Below are 21,482 nucleotides of genomic sequence, written 5' to 3'. Positions count from 1 at the left end.
ACCCATCTGAGTAACACTTCATATTTCTCAAATGGTTATTTATCTTTGTTAACATTTTTGGCAGGCAATAGCAGACACTGTCCTACTAGTTTAACCAGTCAAACTAGTAAACACAACACCACCAGTAACACCTTCAAGTAACATTGACTGGTATTGACTGAGTCACTTCTTGGCAACATTCTTCATAGAAAAATGCTCATGGAGATCTAATTATTTCATTCTTTCTCTTTTTTTAATTCTCGTCCCATAAAAACAGGATCAATTCTCACTTGATAACATAATTAAATCGTTGGACAAAAATAAGGATGGATCTGTCAGCTTTGATGAGTTTATGATGATTGTAAAAAGGATAACTGGCACAGGACAGTGAGGCATCTGCAAGAACAAGTATCACTGCTTTGAAGAAGAGCCTGGCATTTGTTTACATTGTGTGTACATCTAAACCCACAGATTTGTTATTATTTTGAAGCATATGGAATAAAGATTTAACAGATAACACAGTATGTCTGTATTGTGTTTCCTCCACAGTCACCAGCCACACATTCCAGCTAAAACGCCTTCCAACTAGTTCAGAACTACTGTTTCTATTTCATGCTACATTTGAGACGTTATTTAACAAATCCTGCTTTACCTGGGCTATTATTTGGACCTCCAGAGAAATTCAAAGCACACAGTTTCTAAAACACACAGTAAGAAAGGTGCAACACTCCATTTCAGGAGTGTTTCCTAGTGTATACTATTCAATTCTCCTCCCAGTTCAGTTTCATCATTCACAAAAGATGACACTTCATACAACAAGCAGTTCATATTTTTAGAAAATGAAGTACTTATTTTCAATAGCAATGTAACAAGGCCAAGTATGATAACTGCAACATTAGATGCTCATTTTAAATTATATTTACCTAAGTATGTACTTTTTTTGTTATGACTCTGTAAATGGGAACACGAGTATTTATCTATAAACTGTTGTTGTAGTTAAAATTCATTAGCTTTATTTGGTGCAGTCTTAACCTTTTCATTGCATGATTCCTGTAACAGATGTGTTTTCACACATGTGATTCATGGGCAGTATTATTTACTTCAAGAAGAAATTAGTGAAAGAGAAATATGAAGAACAGACATTTTGAAGACAAGTAATCAGTGGATTAGGCACTAATCCTACTAGATAACGAATTTTGGACTGAATTTTAACACCAACATCATCCATTATCTTGATAAATCACTTAGATCTCAGAGTTACTTAAGGACTTAAAGACTCAGCTTAATTACAAAGCCTGTCAAGTGCATTCAAGATCCCATACTACTGTGGTCCCTAACCCTGAATTTCTCCCCCAGGAAATGAGAAATATTGTATTCCACACCAGTGATGCATGAATAGAAGCCCTAAAAATACGATCTTTAAACATGCTATGAATGTCCTAACATGCTCCTAGGCCATTCTTTTACAAAAGCCCTTTAATTGTTGAAATGTATTATTTCTTGGAAGAAAGAAAATCATATTTATTACTTTTTTTCTGGTTTATGAAAATACTCTAAATTAAGAATATGCTATGATTTCAAAATTAAATACACTACATGCACATTATGTTAACTAAGCTCCCCTAGGGACTTTACACACACACCTAAGTACAATAACAGAATTTTAAGAGGTGCTTTTGCATGTGTGAGACATACATACCTTTTCATCTCTTAGACAACCTTAGAAATTTTGGAATTCAATCAGGTTACTGACACCCTGAATAGGAAACATGGGCGCCAGGAAACTAACATGTTTTAAGAGTGTCACCTACTGGCAAAATATACTTCTGCACAATTTCTTGAACAGACAGAAAATGCGGTTATTTTACCCAGTGCAGTTAAGTCCAGGTTCTTAATCCTATACAAGGTGTAACTGGTCATGAAGAACAACAGTCACAATTAAAATTAGCTTTTTTAATCAAAGAAAAAAAAAAGGAAAATTATTTCCAGGAAGAGTCTTTTTTTATTTCAGAACAGTATTAGATGCAGTTGCAAAAAAATTGAAAAAGAAAATAATTAAAAGGATCATTAAAAAAAAAAATCCAAGTTTAATAGTAGAGGAAGATGAGAGAAATGGAACAAAACAAATAACTCTTCATCCATCCAGCGAATCCACCTCACTAGCAGTTCAGACTATACAGTTTCCCTTTTATAGGAGCTCTTCTTGAAATTACCATTTGCATGAGAAAATTCATACCAAGCTCTACACTCAAGCAAATGCATTACTTTTCTGAATAGCCATCCTCTCCTGCAAAGAATACTAAAAATTTTAAAAAGGCTAGAAAGCAAAGCAGAAATCTTAAAAATACATAATGGGAACATCACCTGCAAATAACCAACCAAGATGAGAACAAGAACTTGGGCTGTGCTCAGAGCTCAGGTACTTCCCTGATCTTCCCTACTGAACTAGGGCAACACTCCAGGCTTGGGAAAGAGTGGCTGGAAAGCTGCCCTGGGGAAAAGGACACTGAGGTGCTGGAGCATGTCCAGAAAAAGGCAACAGAGCTGATGAAGGGTCTGGAGCACAAGTCTGATGTGGAGCTGCTGAGGGAGCTGGTGCTTATCCTGGAGAAAAGGAGGCTCAGGGGTGACCTTATCACTCTCCCACAAGTGCCTGACAGGATGCTGTAGCCAGATGGGGATCGGGCTCTTCTCTCAGGCAGCCAGTGACAGGATGAGAGGAAATGGCCTCAAGCTGTGCCACGGGAGGTTCTGGTTGGAAACCGGGAATAATTTATTCATGGAAAGGGTTGCTAAGGACTGGAATGGGCTGCCCAGGGACATGGTGGGGCCATCCTCTCTGGAGGCGTTCAAGACGTGACTGTACGTGGTACTTAGGGCCGTAGTCTAGTCGACAAGGTCGTATTTGGTTTAAGGTTGGACTTAATGATCTTGGAGGTCTTTTCCAATCTAAATGATTCTGTGATTCTGTGTAATACTGAGTTACATGAGTACTTCATAACTTGTAGTTTTTATTTGCAACAAAAAGGTTCAAATTTCCATAGATGCAGACAACAAAGGGAAACAAAGGAGACTGAAATATTTTCTAAGCCGTTTAGAGGAAAATATCAACTTCAGTAGTACAGTTCTGAGTACCTGAATGCTTAGCAAATTAAGAAGCAATGTAAGTAGCTGCATATTTTATGATGCTCCTCAGTTCCCCTGCCAAACTACGTTTCAAGTTTTGTCTCTTTTTTAAAAAATAAAAGGGAATGTAACTACTGCCTCACCAGTACCTTTCTGCTCCCTCTTCAGTTTCCAAAGGAGGGGAAACCAAAAGAAAAGTACACTGCTTCAGTCCTAAGTTAGCACACAGTGGCATCACAAGATACTATCAATGCTGATATATTCCATTTAACTTTCTTGGATAATGAAACATCTACATCAGTTTGGTAGTTCACAAGCTTCAGTAATCTGCTTCTCTCCCAACTGTTTTTATTGATTATATAGAATATCCAAACAGTTTTCACACAAGATGGACTCTGCTAAGGCAGATTATTTAGCAGCTCTAATTACTGGTAGTGCAAATCTCCCACTTGGAATGATTTACATCTGTTTCTTGTCCAGAACTGAGGTGCCAAAGATCAGATTAAGATGCTGAAATATGACTGTCGATAACCAATTTCAGAACCTTACTGTAGCTCAGAAAAACAGAATATCCATTATACATACTGCAATGATGACACTTCCATTGTAAACAATGTATTACTCTTCTACAACACATACATTCATTCCATTATTTTCTTAACTTTATGTCCACATAATTTTCTCTTTAACATATCTACCTTACTTGCCCCTGAATGCAAACTGCAAATCACCCAAATACAATTAAATAAAACTGGCACTCAAAATGCTCTAGAAACAAGGATGCCCCAGAATCAGTTTTCTATTTTGTCTCTTCTTACAACCTAGAATTTTACAGTAAGCTTTCAACATCTTTCACATTTTACAACATATTGCTGTTATGAAATTGACCCCTGCAGTGAAAGAGTACATGTTTGCACACATTCAAGGAGGAAGGAAGAAAGCTCTAACTATGGCAAGGCCACAGATTTGATGCCAAAAGCAAAGTTTACCTTCACACACCTGAGGACTTCTCCCAACACCACCAAGTTTTAGCAGCAAGTCTCACACTGAAACTCTGAAGGTCTTTAATTTACCTTCAAAAGTTCAGACTAGATTCTCTTTTCTATACAAACAAGCAACTTTGACAGACAGGGCAAACGCTCTGAAAACCCTCCTATTTGCAAATTTCAGACTAAGCAGACATGAAAAAAAGTATGTTTTACTTGCAAATCCCAACAAAATTCTTTTGAAGGAAATTCATACAGAAATAGTAGGTCACTGTGAGCAACCCACCTAATTTGGCTCTAGAGCAGATGTTTACATCTCACACCAAGATAATTGCTTTATTTCTCATATTTATTTCTGTTCTTTTTCATCTTCTTAAAAACCCTCTTTCACTGATCACTTTTAAGTTTTACTACATTAATAGTGTGACGAAATCCACTCTAAAATCCTACCATCAGCCTATGATGCAGAGAGCCCTGCCATATCTGGGACATTGAAATTTTTGTCAAAAAATAAGATGCATGGGGAGGAGGGATGTCGTGGTTATTTATACTATATATGTAAAGGAAATATAAGAATTTTTTTAACCCATTCCATTTAATCCTTATCTTGTCATATAAATTTTTATTTTGGTAATAGCTTTGTGCTACACTTTTCAGCTCCCTTTTATATTTTATTCCCTAGTAAAGCCAACCTAATCACTATTGTCTACTCCCAGCATGAGTTTACAGACAAGGAAACTACTAGAAAAATAACAACAATAAAGCTAAGGCAATTCACAGAAGCAAACAGACAATGGCAAGAGACTATCAAAAGAAAATACCTTTTTAATAGAGTAAGGACTGGCACCATGTGATACCACCTCATGTCCAACCACATAAAAATATAGATAGATTTTAACTAACACAGAGGTAGCTCCCTTTTTAACAAAGATGTATGCTCACAAAACACATGCAGGAAAAAAACAGTACTTACAACAGGGTTTTTTGTGTCTGGGTCAAATTCTGTAGAATTTGCATCTGGAATAGAAGTTCAAAGTAAACACAGTACATTTGCTCTACATGCACGACAAACTCCTAACAGCTCTGTGGCATTTCAAGGCTTGTCCACATCTGTTACAATCTCATGTGCTGAAACGCATCCTGCGCCACGTTTGAAGCAACCTCAGGAAGCATATAACCTCAGCCACATACGTTCCCTTTCCTGCTTTACAAAACACTTTCCTCTCAGCTCTTAGTATTAGAAATTCATTGATAAGTTAAATTTCTTCATACTACTACTGCAATTGCTCTTGTTTGGCTACTCTGGGAAATGAAGGCAAGTGAGAAAACCACTTCTCACATTTTACTCCTCACTGCCTGCCCACTTCAGAAAGAGACTACAGAGGTAACTCTAAGCACACTTTCTTCTACACTCTTTAGATCAAGAAGCAGGTTTCAAGCAAACTGCATAACAAAGAGTTCTTACTCCCTTGCACAGAGAGGTAGCACAGGGGGTACTTAGCTGAAAATCATCTTGCTGCAAGAGCTAAGTATCTAACAACCACAGGATCTGTAAATGGCTCTAATAATAGACATACATTTCACATAGAGAATAAAAATTCTTCTAAATAAAACATATTCACACTAGCATACTAAGCTCACCTTCCCAGTTCAAACAGTTTCTTGCAAATTCCACAACTGCTAACTGCATTCCCAGGCAAACTCCTAGAAGAGAAAACAAAAACTCCAGAATTTACCAGGACAAAGAGTAGGACTGACTAAATACTTGCTGTTCTGTCTTAAACTTGACTGCTTTGAAATCTTAGTATTCATTGCATATACACATATTTACAAAAAGTTAAACCAAAAGTGGCTGCTCAATGTAAAACTCACACTTCAAACTTGTCACACTATAAATACATGTGATACAATTATGTGCTTTAAGCCCTTTCAAAGGTATTTTTTTCCTCTCATCTATTTTACCAATAATTACTGCAAAGACAAACAGAAGCTGAAAGCCTGGGTATATCCAGATTCAAACTTTGCTTTGGCAACTACTCAGACACTTAAAAATAAGTAAGAAATGCGGAGTAGGAAGCAAAGCCTCAGAGGCACTTACACAAACAGCACTTAGCTTATAGGCCAGATGATGTCTTTAGACTTTCCCATAACATAAACCAGTCAATCAAAAAAAAAAATCACTTAATATACCAAAAGTGGTCCAAAGATACCTGTGTTTTCTGCACACTGTTTAATAAAGAGAATGATATTGATTTAATTACAATGAGAAGCAAAGACTCTCCTTTTTTTGTACATAGCAAATTAAACCTTTGCAGTAGGGATTGTCTTTTTTTCCTTCCTTAAACAGCAGACATGGTACACAACTATGATCCTGGGGATTCTTTACATGGCAGATAGTCACAACATCACACACACTTCCCTAAGACAGGATCCCTCCCTAACGTGGGGATTCGGGGTTTTTTTTAATCAAATCAATTAGTTCGCTATACATCTCCTTAAACACAGTCATTTCTCACTCTAATGATCTTACCAAGAAAAGGTTTTTTCTTTGTTCTTGCCCAGGAGATAGCTTGGAGTTTGCCTTCTGTTCCCCTAATTCCAAAACCTCCTGGGACCAGAATGCCACTGTAATGACAGCCATATATAAAAGAACCAACATATAGAATCAAGCCAGCAGAGTAATCCATACAATTTGAAGGCTTTTGAGATTGTAACTAAGCAGGCACAATGCATGAAAGGCATGTTTTATATGACCACTCAGAATACAAAATTAACTCTAAATTTGGAGATTTGTTTCATCTACCCACCCTGATTCTCATCTGACCAATACCACGCTTCACAGTGAAATTCCCACTGCTTAAATAAATACTGCTCAAATAAACTAGCTACATATTCACTACTTAGAATCTTAACACCCAAAGTTTAGATCTTCTAATACAAAAAAAACTGAATGCATCTACACAAGAAACAACATCCCTTTAAAAATACAAATTGAAATCCTGGCAATGATTCTTAACAGAGACATTTGCAGAGTGTCACTAGCATTTACAAGCACCTCTCAATATGCTGAACGTTGACAACAAAACCTTTGTCAACTGACCTGCACTGTAAAGAAAGTCCAATATCTCAAAAAGCAAAACAACAACAAAAACCCCAAAATCCTTAACCAACAAACTAAAAACTACAACTTTTCCAACAATATTAGGCAGAGTTTGAGGATATGGGTTGATACTTTAATTTGCTGAAGCTTGTCACCAACCATGCAATCTATCCTTTCGTGTAAGTAACAGGAGTTTGGATGCATTGAGAAATTATTTGATTTATTGAAGCATTTTTCATCACACGAAAGAAATATCATGGTCTGCACTTGGGATACAGAATGCCCAACATCACTTACTCTGCTTTGCATAGTTTGTGCCATGCCTGGTGATATTTCACTGAGTTCTCTGCTTCTGTAGAACGTTCAAGTTCTGTTGAATCTATGTACTAACAAAGAAAAATATGCAATGAAATGGTCTCTTCTTCCACAGAAAGAGCAGCAGACAGTATATAATCAAGCATTAAGAGAAATTATTAAGAGTTTCAAGTGAATTTGCCAATAAAGCTGTAACGACTTCATTGAAGACCCAGTATTTGCTTTTAAGACCGAGTGTTTGCTCTAATTGCAGCAAGCTGTGCCCCTTTCTTTGCACATACCTTAGGAGTTCTGCCTGCCTTCAGCCCTGCTTGGCACCCTCCAGGCAGGCAGACTTACTAGAATGCTTTGTAACTGTGAACCCAGGTTATCTTCCTATGGCAACCAGGGCCAAACAAGGAGTGGCACTGACCTTATCCTGTTATCCCAATGGGATGTGGCCAGGACGTTGCTTTCCTGGCTTTTGGGTGCCACAGCTTATCCAATCTTATTATGAGACTGGAAAAATCTGTATAGTCTGTGAGAAAGGCATTCCTGAGGATTCTTCAGAAGAAAGGGAGACAAACCCATTATCTATGCCCTACTAGAAATATTGCATTAGAATCCCCAGCGCCATTAAAAAGCACAGCTCCTGAAGCACCCCTGGAGTGAAGTGAGGGGATAATGCACTGCACTGCAGACACAAAAGATCAGAGTCTGATTCTAGGTTTTGCCAGTCTTTTTCTCAGATTAACATAATTAACCACATCCTGATGTAGAGTCCATCCTCTATAAAAATGACATCATCTAAAATGGCAGAACTCACCTGTGTGCAGAGAAATGCAACTGACAAGGAGATTGCTGAAAGTTCCCCAGACAGGACTGCTTTCTAGCAAATATTTTCTACTTTTTCCACATTCCAGAAGGCATCAAAAATACAACAGAAAAATAACTACTTTTGAATGTTGCTACTCTATACTAGAAGAATATTACAGGATCAACTAAAAGGATATTATGATACTGCAAGGTTGGAAAGAGAAACTAATGACAGTCAGAGTTAATTGTATTTTCTTTGGCAAACATATTGAGAAAGCATATTTATCAGTTCAAGAAGTATCAACATTTCATCGTTCAGATTAAGCAGTTCCTTCAGAGCAAGGGATTATACTGAGAGCCTTTGGGCATAAACACTAAAATGAGGTTTTCGACACGCAGGTAAGTACAGTGGGAGTTGTGTCTGTGAACATTTCAACACTGCATTGGAGCTCAGCAACCATCAGTTCTCATGCTTGTTAATGCAGAAGCCCCACCAAACTTAAGACCAGCTGCACACAAAGCTTGCCATGCATTTGCAGACAGGGCACCTTTCACCCTTTTTGCTATAAGCAAAGCTATTTTTCATATCATAAAAATTTCCCACTCTGCAGCTGTCAGTACCACGCACTACAGTGACACAATCACGTAGGTCAGAAAGGACCTTGGGAAGTCTCAAGCCCCACTCCCTGCTCAAAGCAAGTCAAATTAGAGCAGGCTGCTTAGGGTCATTTCCAGTCAGGATCTAAAAATCTCCATGGATCAATTCTGGCTGCTCCCACTTTCTTGTTTTTTCATGCACAAAGAAACAACTTTTTGGAGTACTTATTTGGTACTAATCTTTTAGGGAACAAGGAAAGGCTGACCACCTGCCACTTCCCCACATCCTAATTTTTGCACTATTTTAAGATTGGTACATTTGCCCTTCTCTAGTCATAGAATAATTAGATTGGAAAGGATCTCTAAGATCATTGAATCCAACTGTTAACCCAGGATTGACAAGTTTACCATAAAACCACGTGTCATGAAAACAAGTGAAATCTAACTTTGATAGTAAACACAAATTTGCAGACAAAGTCTGCTTTTTCATCAGATCCAGTTTTGGGTAACTTCAGTGCTCCTTTCAGATAAGTTTAGTTACAAATAAAATAATTAAACCTGTAAACATTCCTTTTGAAAAATTAGATGCTTGGCCAGTCTATTTATCCGCATGATCCATTTTCTAATTCTCACATGAATTAAAACTGCCTCACATGATGGGAACTAGTAGGTTACCATAGAGTGATACAATAGTAGATTCAAAGTATCCTTGAAAGCAGAAACCAGAAATATCCTCACCATTAAATCCAGTTTGTAATTAATTGCCAGCGCAGAGTGTTCCAGAGCTTTGAAAACAGATGCATAGCAGTCACTTAGTTTTGTGTACTTGCCAACGAGAGCTATGGAACACACCTTCAGCAACCTTTCGTATCTGACAAAAACAAGTTCTTCAGTTACCACACCAAATTTCACCAAAGAAAACCATTTTAACAGTGTTTGCTTTTTCTTTAACTCAACAAAACATCTCCTAAAATTTATGAACTGCCAATGGTTTTAAGCCCAGGCCATTCACATGTGTTGATCAGCACTATCCCCTGTCCAGTTTGGTGACTTCATAGTAGCTAAAAACCTAACTTGAATTAAAGCACTTCTAGAGAAAGCAGCAGGATGTAGAAGAATACCTGCAAGCCATTTTCTTCCACTTCATTAGAAGATCACTTGGCTGGTCATCAATAGGTAAATTTAGCCTCTGTTTAAAATACTTAATGATGCCTTGCTCCTCCAATAGGATTGGTACTCGGTAAGTAGAAGAAACATCATGAATAAATATCACCTGAGAAAAAAAAGCAGAACATAAAAAACTTACGTAAATTTTTCATAGGAAACATTCATTCTATTTTTGGATATTACATGCATTTTTTTACTCTACACACATTCTGATTTCTAAATACCTTCTTTCTGAATGAGCCAGACAGCACAGCTAATATTCTAGGTTCCATTAAATCTACAAGAACAAAGTTACTCAAAAGGCAAAAATGTGTTTTATTTCTCCTTCATAACATCATACAGGCTTGTCAAGCCTATCAATGCATCAGTTTTAATGCAAACATCTGGCCCCACAAGCACTCATGCTTGCTAGCACTTCCTCCCCCCTCACAAACTTGAACAGTATTGACCATGAAAGCAAGAAAACAAATTAAATCTAACAAAACACAGACCTAATTTGATTGTGATAAAATCTCCTAAATATATTTTGTTAGTGAAGTAGGCTATGTAATTACTGAGTACAGTCCATTTAAGGACCTTTTTGTTAAGACCACATTTATAAACTGCATCCAAGCTGCCAGCAATTAAGGAGATTGTTCTTGGCTTACCTGAATCCTGAGCACAAGTGTTCTCTTCCCTGACAGATATGAGCAGTAGAGGACACTCGCTTTGTTATCCTTGAGCTGCTTCTGTTCATCACATAACTTTGAACATATGTGTGCTGCCCCATGCCTATATGCCCATTCAATTTGAAATGCCACATAACTACTTGCATCTGTCCTACCTTTAGTATTTCTCATTACATTGAAGAGTAAAATGCTCTCACTTGCAAAAATATTAAAGAGCAGTCGATTAATCAAAATTAATATTTGAATAGCAATTAATTGTAAACTATTAAGGGAAAAAATCACACATGAATTACAAAAGGACATCTACCTACACATTGGATGCATGCTTAAGGGCATAAATAGCCTACTACATGTAATCACAGTAATAGTGTTCATGTGACTGTGACCATCTGCGGACATAAGCAAATCACTTAGCTTTAACCACACTTTGTTCATCCATTATGATCACCTGAGATGATTTATGGGCAATAACCAACCACAGTTGTGAAAACTATGCAGTTTCATGCTATGTATAACAACTAACCATGCACTCAAAATCTATTCCTTTTATTAGGTTTTACACACATGCATTTAAACTATAAATGAGCGTTTGACATAGAACTTAACATAGATACTCCAGATATTTTGAAAATGCTATAACATCCATAATAGCAAGACAAGAATTATAAGAACAATTACATAGTTATGAAGCAGTCTGAAAACAGAAATGCACAGAAATATTTGTATACTTTCCCACATGTAATATTGAAGTACAGACCTGCTCAGGCTCCACATGACAAAACATGGAAATCTTCTCCTTCACGGCCATCTCTATAGGTTTTGCACTTCTGCAGACTATCTGTCATAACAGAAGGAAAAACTTCAAATATTTACTAGGCAAACCAATAGAACATCCTCAATACTTCACAAAGAAAGTAATCTCCTTTGGAAGCAGAGCACAAACAAATGTGCCTTTTTCTACTCTTTCCCCTCTTTTGGAGCTCTATGATATATCATAGCTCACAAATATCTACCTAGCAAGGCAGAAGTAAATCAGTCACTTGCCCATACTGACCCATTTTCATTCATCTTTCATTGACATTCTCTGTCATACTGCTTCCTCGTGTTCTCCTTTCTTGCAGCTACTATTGTAATACTCTTTTCCTCAAGTCTAGCAGGTCTGTAAGTACGAATATGATGAATCAAAAGGAATACTGTAATCTTATCAGTAAGATCAGATTTAAATTGAGAGCAATAATACTTAGCTTACATGCATAAGTATTTCAGCATCTTTTTAATTTACACATCATGACAAAAAGGAAGCCAAAGAAGAGAAAAGTAATTCATAATTGTATGGAGTTTTTACTGGTGCAATTATTCTGCTAGTATTTTGCTGATACATTTAAACCCCAGTAATTTTAGAAAATATTGATAATTTTTAACCAACGAAGAAAGTAATTATATGTTTTGGTGTTTCTTGGAAGGGGTCTTTTTTTGCACTATGTACCTCCAGGCAACTAAATCAAAATGCAGGACTGCTCTATCAAAGTGCCTACTGATTACTCAGTCTACTCCCTCAAGTTATTTTGAAACCTGAAAGTATAACAGAAAGTAGGATGATTCTGTTACAAGATTAGTTCATTACTTTCCCCATCCCTCTAGCAAATGCAACTACTTAACGCATTAAGCCCTTTTGTTCAGAAACTTGTAGCTGACCTTTCATCACCTTGTTAATGCAGCTTTACTACACTGCTACTGATGGAGTCTAATTAACTTACCCTACCCTCACAAGTAATTCCAGAAACAGAAAAAAAATGCTAAGTATAAGGGAAAATTAGTGCCCATTCAAATCAAAATGTAATTAGGAAACAATTCGTACATCCTATTCACTTAAGCACAAGTCATACTTAAAAATTTTGTACACTTTGAAGCTGAAGGTGTAATTCATAAACCTTGATAGTATGAGCACGTGACTAAACCCACTTTGAAATCTATCGTCCATCTTGTGGAGACAAATTTAAAGTTAATGCAGACACAGAAATCAAAACCATCACAATCAGCATGAAAATAACAAAACTACAGTAACAGTGGCAGAGATGCACCACAAAGGAACCTAACACACAGAAGACAGCTGAATCCAACAGGGCAGCACTGACAAGCACGTACTCAAAGTGCTGCATCAGAGCACATGAGCTCTGCAGCTCCAGCGTGTTCATTTGGCACTCACAACACCCCACAGAACAGGATGAGCCAGGCTCAGCTTGGCAGCACAGCTCACCTAGGAAGCTCTCCTGGCTGCTGCTGTAGGAGCTGCCCCATGTGCTGCCCTGGTAGCAAGGATTTAAATATTGTCCTGAAGCAGAGCTCAAGGAACTTTATGAGGGCGCCAAGAGGCTGAACCTCGAGTGAGATGTGTCCCTGCTTCAGGTGTCAACAGCAGCAGTCAAAAGCCAAAAATGACACTGTGCTCCTGGCAGTCCCAGAACTGGCCCGTGCAAGGACCCAAGATGCAACACAGTGACTATGTTTGTCTATTCTCCTTTTATTATACACACCCACTTAACAGGCTTTTTAAAAAAAAATTTTTTTTTGGAGGGGAGGGAGAAGTCACGCACTGGCAATTGCCTTAAAGGCCTTCAAAAAGCACTTGCAACTTTCCCTATGCAATTAGCACTTCAAGAGGGATTTTGGAAATTAGGCCCTGAAACTTGGAATACAGTACAGCATTACATTAATAAAAGTCTCTCCTTCCACAAGCTGTTTACAATTACCATGTCACAACCATCTGACACCAAACACATCTTTCACATATCCTGTTTACAAATCCATCCGTTTTTAGTTAAAAACGCACTCATTCATAAATGTAAAATGCAAGAACTAAAAAAAAAAAAAAAAAACAGAAAGAAGAACACAAAATTTAGTTCTGTGACTATCTTCTTAAAAAACATTTTTCTGTTTTGAGGATATATACATTGCTTCTTCTTAATAATGCATTAAAAAAATTCTGAATGTTAGAAGACAGAAACATTCTAGGTCTTCCTACAAAGTGAACTGAGATTTCAATTACTTTCAGCAGTGAAGAACTATTTTTGTAAAAAGATGCCTTAAAAAGAACATAGCTACAGTCCCAAGATATTACAAGAAATTAGTTGAATTAAGTTAGCTTAGAGTGATTTTGAGTAATTTGATTTCCTGTGGCTTTAATGGAGCTATGCAGCACATATTTTGCATTTTTTATAGAAGTATCTCCTGAGAGACTACGGCTTGTTCTTTGAACACAGGTTATGCAAGGACATTTCTAGATGACCTATAAATAAAAATCTGTATTTATTGACTCACCAAATCTGGAGACAAGCCTAGACCCCTCAGTGCTCGAACACTGTTCTGTGTTGGTTTTGTCTTCTGTTCACCAGTAGCATTAGGCTGGAAAGGCACATTTTGAAAGCTCAAATATCAACTAACATCTACTAACAAAGAAAGCAGTTACAGATTAAAAGAGAAAATTCATTGCAAGTAACAATATTTGCAAGAAATAAACACATCCAGAGAGAGCCATAGTATGTCAGAAAGAGAAATGGCACCACTGTTATTACTTGTATATGAAATACTGTGAAGAAATCACAGGGTCCCAATTCAGGTCAAGTTTATTTTGCTGTTTTTGTTTTCAGAGAAAAATTTCCATATAATTGGCTCAGGTAGAAGAAGAATAATATTCCAAAAGTTGGATTTGGCTAATAAAAGGAGACTGTCCAACACAGCACCAAGCCTTCAGTGACTGTCCTTGGAATATTCAGAAGTAGTAGATAATTCTGTTCTCAATTACATAGAATTAATCCTACCAATTGCTGTTCAATCCTCTAATCCACAGCTGTAGTTGGTATCTTTTTATCTAGAGGGTGAAATCTATCATTACAAACCTTTGCCTACCAAAATCTCCCCAGTGAGAAGTGAAGTAAAATTTAGAGTTCAAATGAAAAAGTACTTTTAGCCCTGTACAAAGAGTTATAGTGGTCTTGACTTGGCTCCAGCATGAAAGGGTTAATGAGACAAGTAAACAAACATAAAGCAAATATGGAGCAAAATTTATTTTATTAATTATAATAACTTACCTGTGGCACTAGGCTAACATGGATATTACAGAAGTTCTCTCTTTTTGCTTTGAACTGAAACTGTCTAAATGCTTCAACAAATGGCATTCCTTCAATATCTCCAATGGTTCCACCCAGCTGAAAAGGAAATGGATGTGTCAGAGTGGCAGAAAGCAAAAACAAAAGAAAAAAAAAAAGTCTCTTATCTGTTTCAAGATGTTTTCTGAAACTTTTATCTCAAACCCCTGACAGTTGAAATTTGCAAGCATACTCTACAAAGTGCTTTCATCTACTCTACACATTTTGTTTCTTGTGGAAAACATTAAAGAATCTTCCAGTTTTGTTATGTTCACTTTACACCAGATACATAAGCTTCCCATGGGAAGATGTGTGCTGCTGCTGAATAATACATGCTTCACACTGCCTTCAAAGTGGTGAACCAGTAACCAACAGTTAAGCTGATGTGAAGATTTTCATATGGAAAAATTTATTTCCTGTCAGATTCACGAACATTTGTGATTAACAAGAGACAGACATTTCTCAGTATTATCACAGCTTTCCAACATCAATAATTGTTTATTACCTAGCCAAACTGCAAGAGTAAGTCCATGCTGAAATTTATTTATAAAGACAGAAATCAGATGCCTTTCAAAGACACAGCGAGCTATACTAGACTAAGCACCGAATAAAGCACTTTTGCACACAAGTCTGATGGAATAGTTGTATTGCAGAATGATCTTTTTGTGCCACCAAGTGGTTTTTGACAGAATTACATATTTCTGTTCATCCAGTACCAGAAAAACTGACAACTACATTTGTACATCACACACATGTTTAGTCTAACTCCTTCAGGATTTTACAACGGAAAAATGTTACAATTATTTTTAGAGTACTGAAGAAAAATAATTTTATCAGGCTGGAGGTATAAGTGTGTAACAAAAAAAACCAAAAAAAACCCAAACCAAACCAAAACAAAAAAACTGAAGTTAAAGGACTGATATGGCCATCACTTATTAATGTTCTTGTGTGACTTTTGTATTTACTTTTTCATATTTGTTTTAAATGAAATAGTTCACTCTCACTGTGCACATCATAAAAAGATCTATAGCTATACTGGTAAGTGTACTTCAATAAAGGCAGATTCTTCTGCATAAGAAACACTGAGCAATTCTGCTGCTGGGTCACAAAGTTTATGGCACTATTGATTACAGTGGTCACTCCTGGCATTAAATCTGTGACATATTCTTCTGTCAAATCCTTAAGTATCATCTTTTTCCATTATTTTTCCATTATTATTCCATTATTCTGTGATTCTGTGATTTTCTGCTGTAATAGTAATACTAGCAATTACTGGCTTTCATCCAGTTGTCCCAGTGCCCTACTAAGGGTGGGTGAAACTCATTGTTTCCACTGTGCAAAACATCAGCAGGTTAAGTGATTAACAAAGTTGCCTCCAAAGATCTTAAAGATAACATTAGAAAGTGGGAAACTAACTTACACATTGTTCAAATACATTCCTTTAAGCACGACTACAAGCAACAAGATGAATATTTGAAGTTCGATGGAAAGCTAGAATGTGAAAAGCTCTCCTACTGACCATAGGAGATTTCAGGTACTACACAAGTTTTCTCAATACTATTAACAGTATAAAGCTTCAGTCAAACATCTGGATCTTGGAATAGACAGTTCACATTACAGTAACTGTCTGCTTTAATTCTCTAAGTTAATAAACTCTTAAGCAGCTCAATTTCAGCCGTATTCTAGAGTGGATTTAGTCAAGTAAATGGAAGCTGTAGAGATAAGACTATGCCTATCCCTTTCAGAACAAACCAAAGAATATAAAATGTGTCTTGAATTTCTGCTCTCCATAAAACTTGAGTCTGACCTTTTTACAGTAAGGAGCAAAGAGAAAGCAAACAAGCTTGTTGTGTTCACTGCAGATATACAACCTAGAAGGTTCCATACTTACCTCAATTACACAAATTTGTGGCTCTTTTTTGTCATCATCCACTGGAACTTTTGCCTGATTCATTACCCATTCCTGAACTGCATCAGTAATGTGTGGAACAACTACAAAACAAAACCAGAGCAGGCAAGCATAGCTTACTTTAGGCCCATACACTAACTTTTGCATGCAAAAGGGGTAAAGAGAACAGAAAGCCAAGAGCAAACTACTAAGTCCTTTCTCTAGTTCTTCTTTCCTTGAGCCCAGAAGCCAAACATTACAGGAATATGCCCATATCTTTTGGAAGAGAGAAAGGAGTAAGGTGGTGCAGCACAGAGCAGCCTGTTTTAGCTGATCCCATCTTTTGTGAAAACTGAATAGACTAGTAGCCCACAAAATTAAAAATATTACCTTGAACGGTTTTTCCCAGATAATCGCCATGTCTTTCTTTATTAATGACATGCTGATAGATCTTTCCAGTGGTGATATTGTTATCTTTATAGAGATTGATGTCCAAAAATCTCTCATAATTTCCTAAATCTAAGTCAACTTCTCCACCATCATTCAATACAAAAACTTCACCTGAAAAAAGAAAGTGAAAACAGTGAAAACAGACAGAAAAACAATAAAATAATCAGAAATTATTAAACACACAGCAGGAATATCACAGACATTTTAAAATAGAAGAAAAAAATTTAAAATTATATATGACAACAACATATCAATAAAGCCCATACTGCAACTCAATCTGCATTGTCATTCTGTATGATTTAATATCCAAGTCATTAGTTTTACATCTAATGTCCATCCCTCAGACATATCTAGTTTTGCAAGTAAATGTAAATTATATTGCCAAAATATTTAATCAACATAAATATTTAATCAGCACTTCAACAGCAGAATAATCCTTCATAGGAAGAAAACAATCTCTAAGAATCATAAATCGGAAACAAATAAAATATTAATTCACTTGCAGGAGACAAAAACTATGCTTTTATAAGCATGAATTATTATGCATGTACAAAGTGTTTCACTATAAATTCTTGTTGTTTGGATCTATTTTAATAATTAAGGCTTGCATCAGGAGTAAAGTTATGATGAACATAAATGCTTCTTCAAACGTGATCACCGTTTCTGAGTTGGCTGTTCCATCCAGTATATTTGGTTCACTATGTCCACAGCAAGGGTTACTGCTGACCCTGAAAAATCTACTTAAAATACCCTTCAGGTTCAGACTTTTCTTAGCCCTCTAAAGAGTTTCTAAATTCTGAATCCAGTCAACTTCTGACAGAACTAAAGTTGCTAGATCTTGAGGTAAGGCTGGAAAGCTCTTCAGAAAAACTGTAAATATTTTGCCATGACCCAATAAATCAATGGCTAAACAAGTTATGTGACTGATGCATAAAAAAAAAAGTGGACTACAGAAATGTATATCCCACCAAAGTACAACAGTACACTTCAATGAACTGCAAACGAATCACCCCAGTGTGTGCAAGAGTGGAAGAATTATGCCTGACTCTGTGAGGTACTTGATACATCCTCTACACTAAATCATCACTTAAGCCAACAGAAGCAGAGTGGAATCAACATTTCTCTTAAGCAGGCCTTGGAAGAGAAGAATAAAAAAAAATATTATTAAAAAGCCTCTATAGTTAACTGGAAACCACTAAATTAATCATATCAATCATATTTCTGTCAAAATGTTAATGAAGGAGGCTTGCCATTCTGGGTCAGGTAACTTTCATGTACTACCCAGCAAGTGAGTGTTTCTTCACAAGTAGTAAGAAAATTTTCAGTGAAAAAAAGAATTACATGCCACAGTGTTCCCTCCCCCCTGTACCAGGTCTAGGGAAGGAATACATCCTCCCAATCTCGAGTCATCACAGGAGTCTTACAGCCCACTCAACTGCCTAAGTAGCAGCAGATGTGCTCCTTAAAGTGCAGTAAATATTGCTTTTTAAGAGAGGTCTGATGTGCTCTGCTCTTTCTCTACTTAAAAAGCAAAGTAGTATTTTTTCAGTTAAGGAGATACACATATTTATCTTCAGTACCAAAAACTGTGGTGTGAACTAAAAGCAAGCAAATATAATCCAAAACATAAAAATAATTAGAAATGTCTTCTGGCTGAAGGCACTTTGAAAACCATTGCTTTTAATAAATGTACAAGTAACAAGCCACACAGAAGAAGGAACACTCAATATTATAAATGCAATGTCTTGTAACCCATCAGCAATAGTCAATACAACCGACATAGCTTAGAGAGCCAACCAACCAAACTCGGCATCTACTTTAAAATCATATCACTAGTAGGAGCTCTAAGCTTCACTGATGTTTTTGACTAGATTCTTTTTTACTAAAATGAGAACTTAAGCTAACTCATGAAGGCACTTACATTAGAAAGCACTGATACCCAGAGAACAGCATTCTTGAGTAACTGTTAAGGACTTAAGTTTCAAGTAAGTTTTATAGCACTATTTAAAAGGGGTTTTCAATCAAGTTGAACTGAAGATAGCATTAACTGAACAAGGCTTACAGCTAGGATTTTCCCAGTAAAGTGATATTTTAAAGAAAGGAAGCATCTGCTCAGAACAGTATTTTCAAAAAAACAGGCCTCTGTTTCTTAACTTAGAGCAGTGTCCTTAAGAACATACAGTAAGCAATAAACTTTCAAAATAATGATAAAACAACTAGTAAACACTATACTATTGGTTTCTAAAAAAAAACCAAACCAAAACACGTTATTGTAAATACAAATATTTTTGTTAAAGGGAACAGCACTAATCTTCATACCATGTTCGTATGGTGAAAAGGTTCCAGCATCTATGTTTATGTAAGGATCAATTTTGATTGCAGTGACACGTAGACCACATGATTTCAGAATGGTGCCAATGCTGCTTGCAATGATCCCTTTGCCAATGCCTGAGATGACACCACCAGTTACCAGGATGTACTTCATTGGAAAATCAGCACACATGCACAGCCCTTGAGCTGGAAATCTAAAACAATGAAGATGTACATCTGATGAACATAAATTCATGTCTGGGAAGATTACAACTCAATCTGCAAAGATTCTAAATTGAAATGACCTTCAGCAACACACAATAAAAATGACCATTTTGGAATCTGGGAGCAGGATTCACCTCTCCCAGCTTAAACACTAAAATGTAAGATAAACACCTATGTTGTCCCTAAACAGGTTCTGATGAGGCTGATCAACACAGAGAGTTGAGGTATTAATTTATAGTTCTACACAGAAAGGGCTGCTGGGTGCCAAATTCACAAAAGGACTACCAAAACTTTTTACTATTTATACATTTTAGCAAACAAAGGTACCAATGCTCATCAGCTACAAGCTGCATTCTTCTACCCATCTGAAACAGGATGATGTGTATCTCATCTGCAAATGAATTCACATTCCATTCAGGTGGCTGTGGAGGCTAATCACTGAACAATTTTTGAACAATGGCTCAACACAGAGCAAGAACTCTAGAGTCAAGAAAATCTTTCCTTACTTAAACACCCAATTCATCCAAAACAACATGCAACAGCACATGATTTAATGGCCCTCATATAAATATGTAGTGTAAATCAAAGCAGTGTGGTTCTTCAGCTGCTGGTATCAAGCAGTAGCTACTCAATGAACATTTTAATGCTTCCCTTTACTATACTGAAGTAAAATAAATAAGGCCTGGATCTTCAGCAGACTGAGGTCAGGAAGGTAACAATGGTTGTTATCAATGCTCTTACATTTCTGGTAATAGGAATTAACAAACTATTTGCTTGTCAATATGGTCAAAAGGATGACCATAACCAGCAAATGTATTTAACTCAGGAGAAAAAGGAACATCAGGTATTAACTTTTCCCTGCCATTTAATATGTATTTTTTTTAATAGCAAAGATTTTAAGACTTGGACCCTACTACTGTGGGGTATGCCCAGCCTACTACCTTTGTTTCAGGCTATTCCTTCAGACCTCACACAACTTAGTTGTCAACATTAACATCATAAACCTCTAAGCCATTTTCAAAGCTCTTTTCAGGAAAACTGGGGGTGTAATTTCAACAACGGTATAAATCTCGAGTACATGACACTTTAGAACTCTTAAACCTTGCTTACAGGAACCAAAATGAAAAGCTCGCTCTGATTTTAGCAAAAACAGCGATTTCCCAGCAGCTTCAGGAAACGCGTTTACTTGAAATAGATACAGAGAACTCCAGGTGGTCTGATGAGCCACTTGTAAAAGATGAAGGAAACAGAGTTAGGAGAGGGCGAGCTGAAAGCGAATACTGGAAGAAATCATTTCGCTGGGAAGTGGCACACGAATTACTCTGTCCAGCCTTATCTACAGGAGCTGCCGCCTCCTGCAGGGATTTGTGGGCGCTGCACCCCAAACGTGCCGCACCACGGGAGCGCTCGGGGCGCTGCGGCCGAGCAGGAAGAGGCCTCCGACTTACGTAGGTGTTAGAGGCGGCTGCTCCGACCAGAGCCCGGCAGCGCAGACGAGGAGCGGCCGCTGCCCGGCGCCCGCCGCGGGGGAGCCGAGCCCGAGCGCACCGCCGGGGGTGAGGAGGCGGCACCTGCCCGGGGGGCGCAGCCCCAGCGCCCTGCAGGCACCGCGCCTCGGAGCGCAGGCCCGGCAGCCGCGCGGGGACCACGGACACGCGCGGGGACCGCGGCCACTCCCCCGGGGCCGCTCCCGGCGGGACAGGTGCCGCGCGCCCCGCTCCGGCCGGGCCC

General features: G+C 37.5%; 1 protein-coding gene across 2 annotated transcripts in view; it reads right to left on the bottom strand.

The window, feature by feature from the left end:
* Positions 1-21,433, bottom strand: part of CTPS2 (CTP synthase 2) — a 62,922-nt gene extending 41,489 nt beyond the window's left edge. The window contains exons 1-13 of one of the 2 annotated variants that reach the window (XM_069003000.1): positions 21,200-21,433; positions 19,536-19,741; positions 17,157-17,327; positions 16,770-16,870; positions 14,822-14,938; positions 14,052-14,135; positions 11,491-11,571; positions 10,020-10,171; positions 9,637-9,769; positions 7,489-7,577; positions 6,622-6,716; positions 5,733-5,795; positions 5,065-5,108 (exon numbers count right to left, since the gene is read on the bottom strand). In XM_069003000.1, the coding sequence (XP_068859101.1) occupies positions 5,065-5,108; positions 5,733-5,795; positions 6,622-6,716; positions 7,489-7,577; positions 9,637-9,769; positions 10,020-10,171; positions 11,491-11,571; positions 14,052-14,135; positions 14,822-14,938; positions 16,770-16,870; positions 17,157-17,327; positions 19,536-19,719 (1,314 nt within the window). In that variant the 5' untranslated portion in view covers positions 19,720-19,741; positions 21,200-21,433. The remainder of the gene's footprint in view (positions 1-5,064; positions 5,109-5,732; positions 5,796-6,621; positions 6,717-7,488; positions 7,578-9,636; positions 9,770-10,019; positions 10,172-11,490; positions 11,572-14,051; positions 14,136-14,821; positions 14,939-16,769; positions 16,871-17,156; positions 17,328-19,535; positions 19,742-21,199) is intronic. The other variant, XM_069003010.1, reaches the window with a different exon arrangement.
* Between the last annotated feature and the right edge of the window lie 49 nt (positions 21,434-21,482).

This window comes from Aphelocoma coerulescens, chromosome 1 (genome assembly GCF_041296385.1).
Source record: "Aphelocoma coerulescens isolate FSJ_1873_10779 chromosome 1, UR_Acoe_1.0, whole genome shotgun sequence".
Taxonomy (NCBI): domain Eukaryota; kingdom Metazoa; phylum Chordata; class Aves; order Passeriformes; family Corvidae; genus Aphelocoma; species Aphelocoma coerulescens.
Note: the sequence above shows the minus strand (reverse complement) of the source record. Positions and strands in the feature narration are given on the sequence as shown.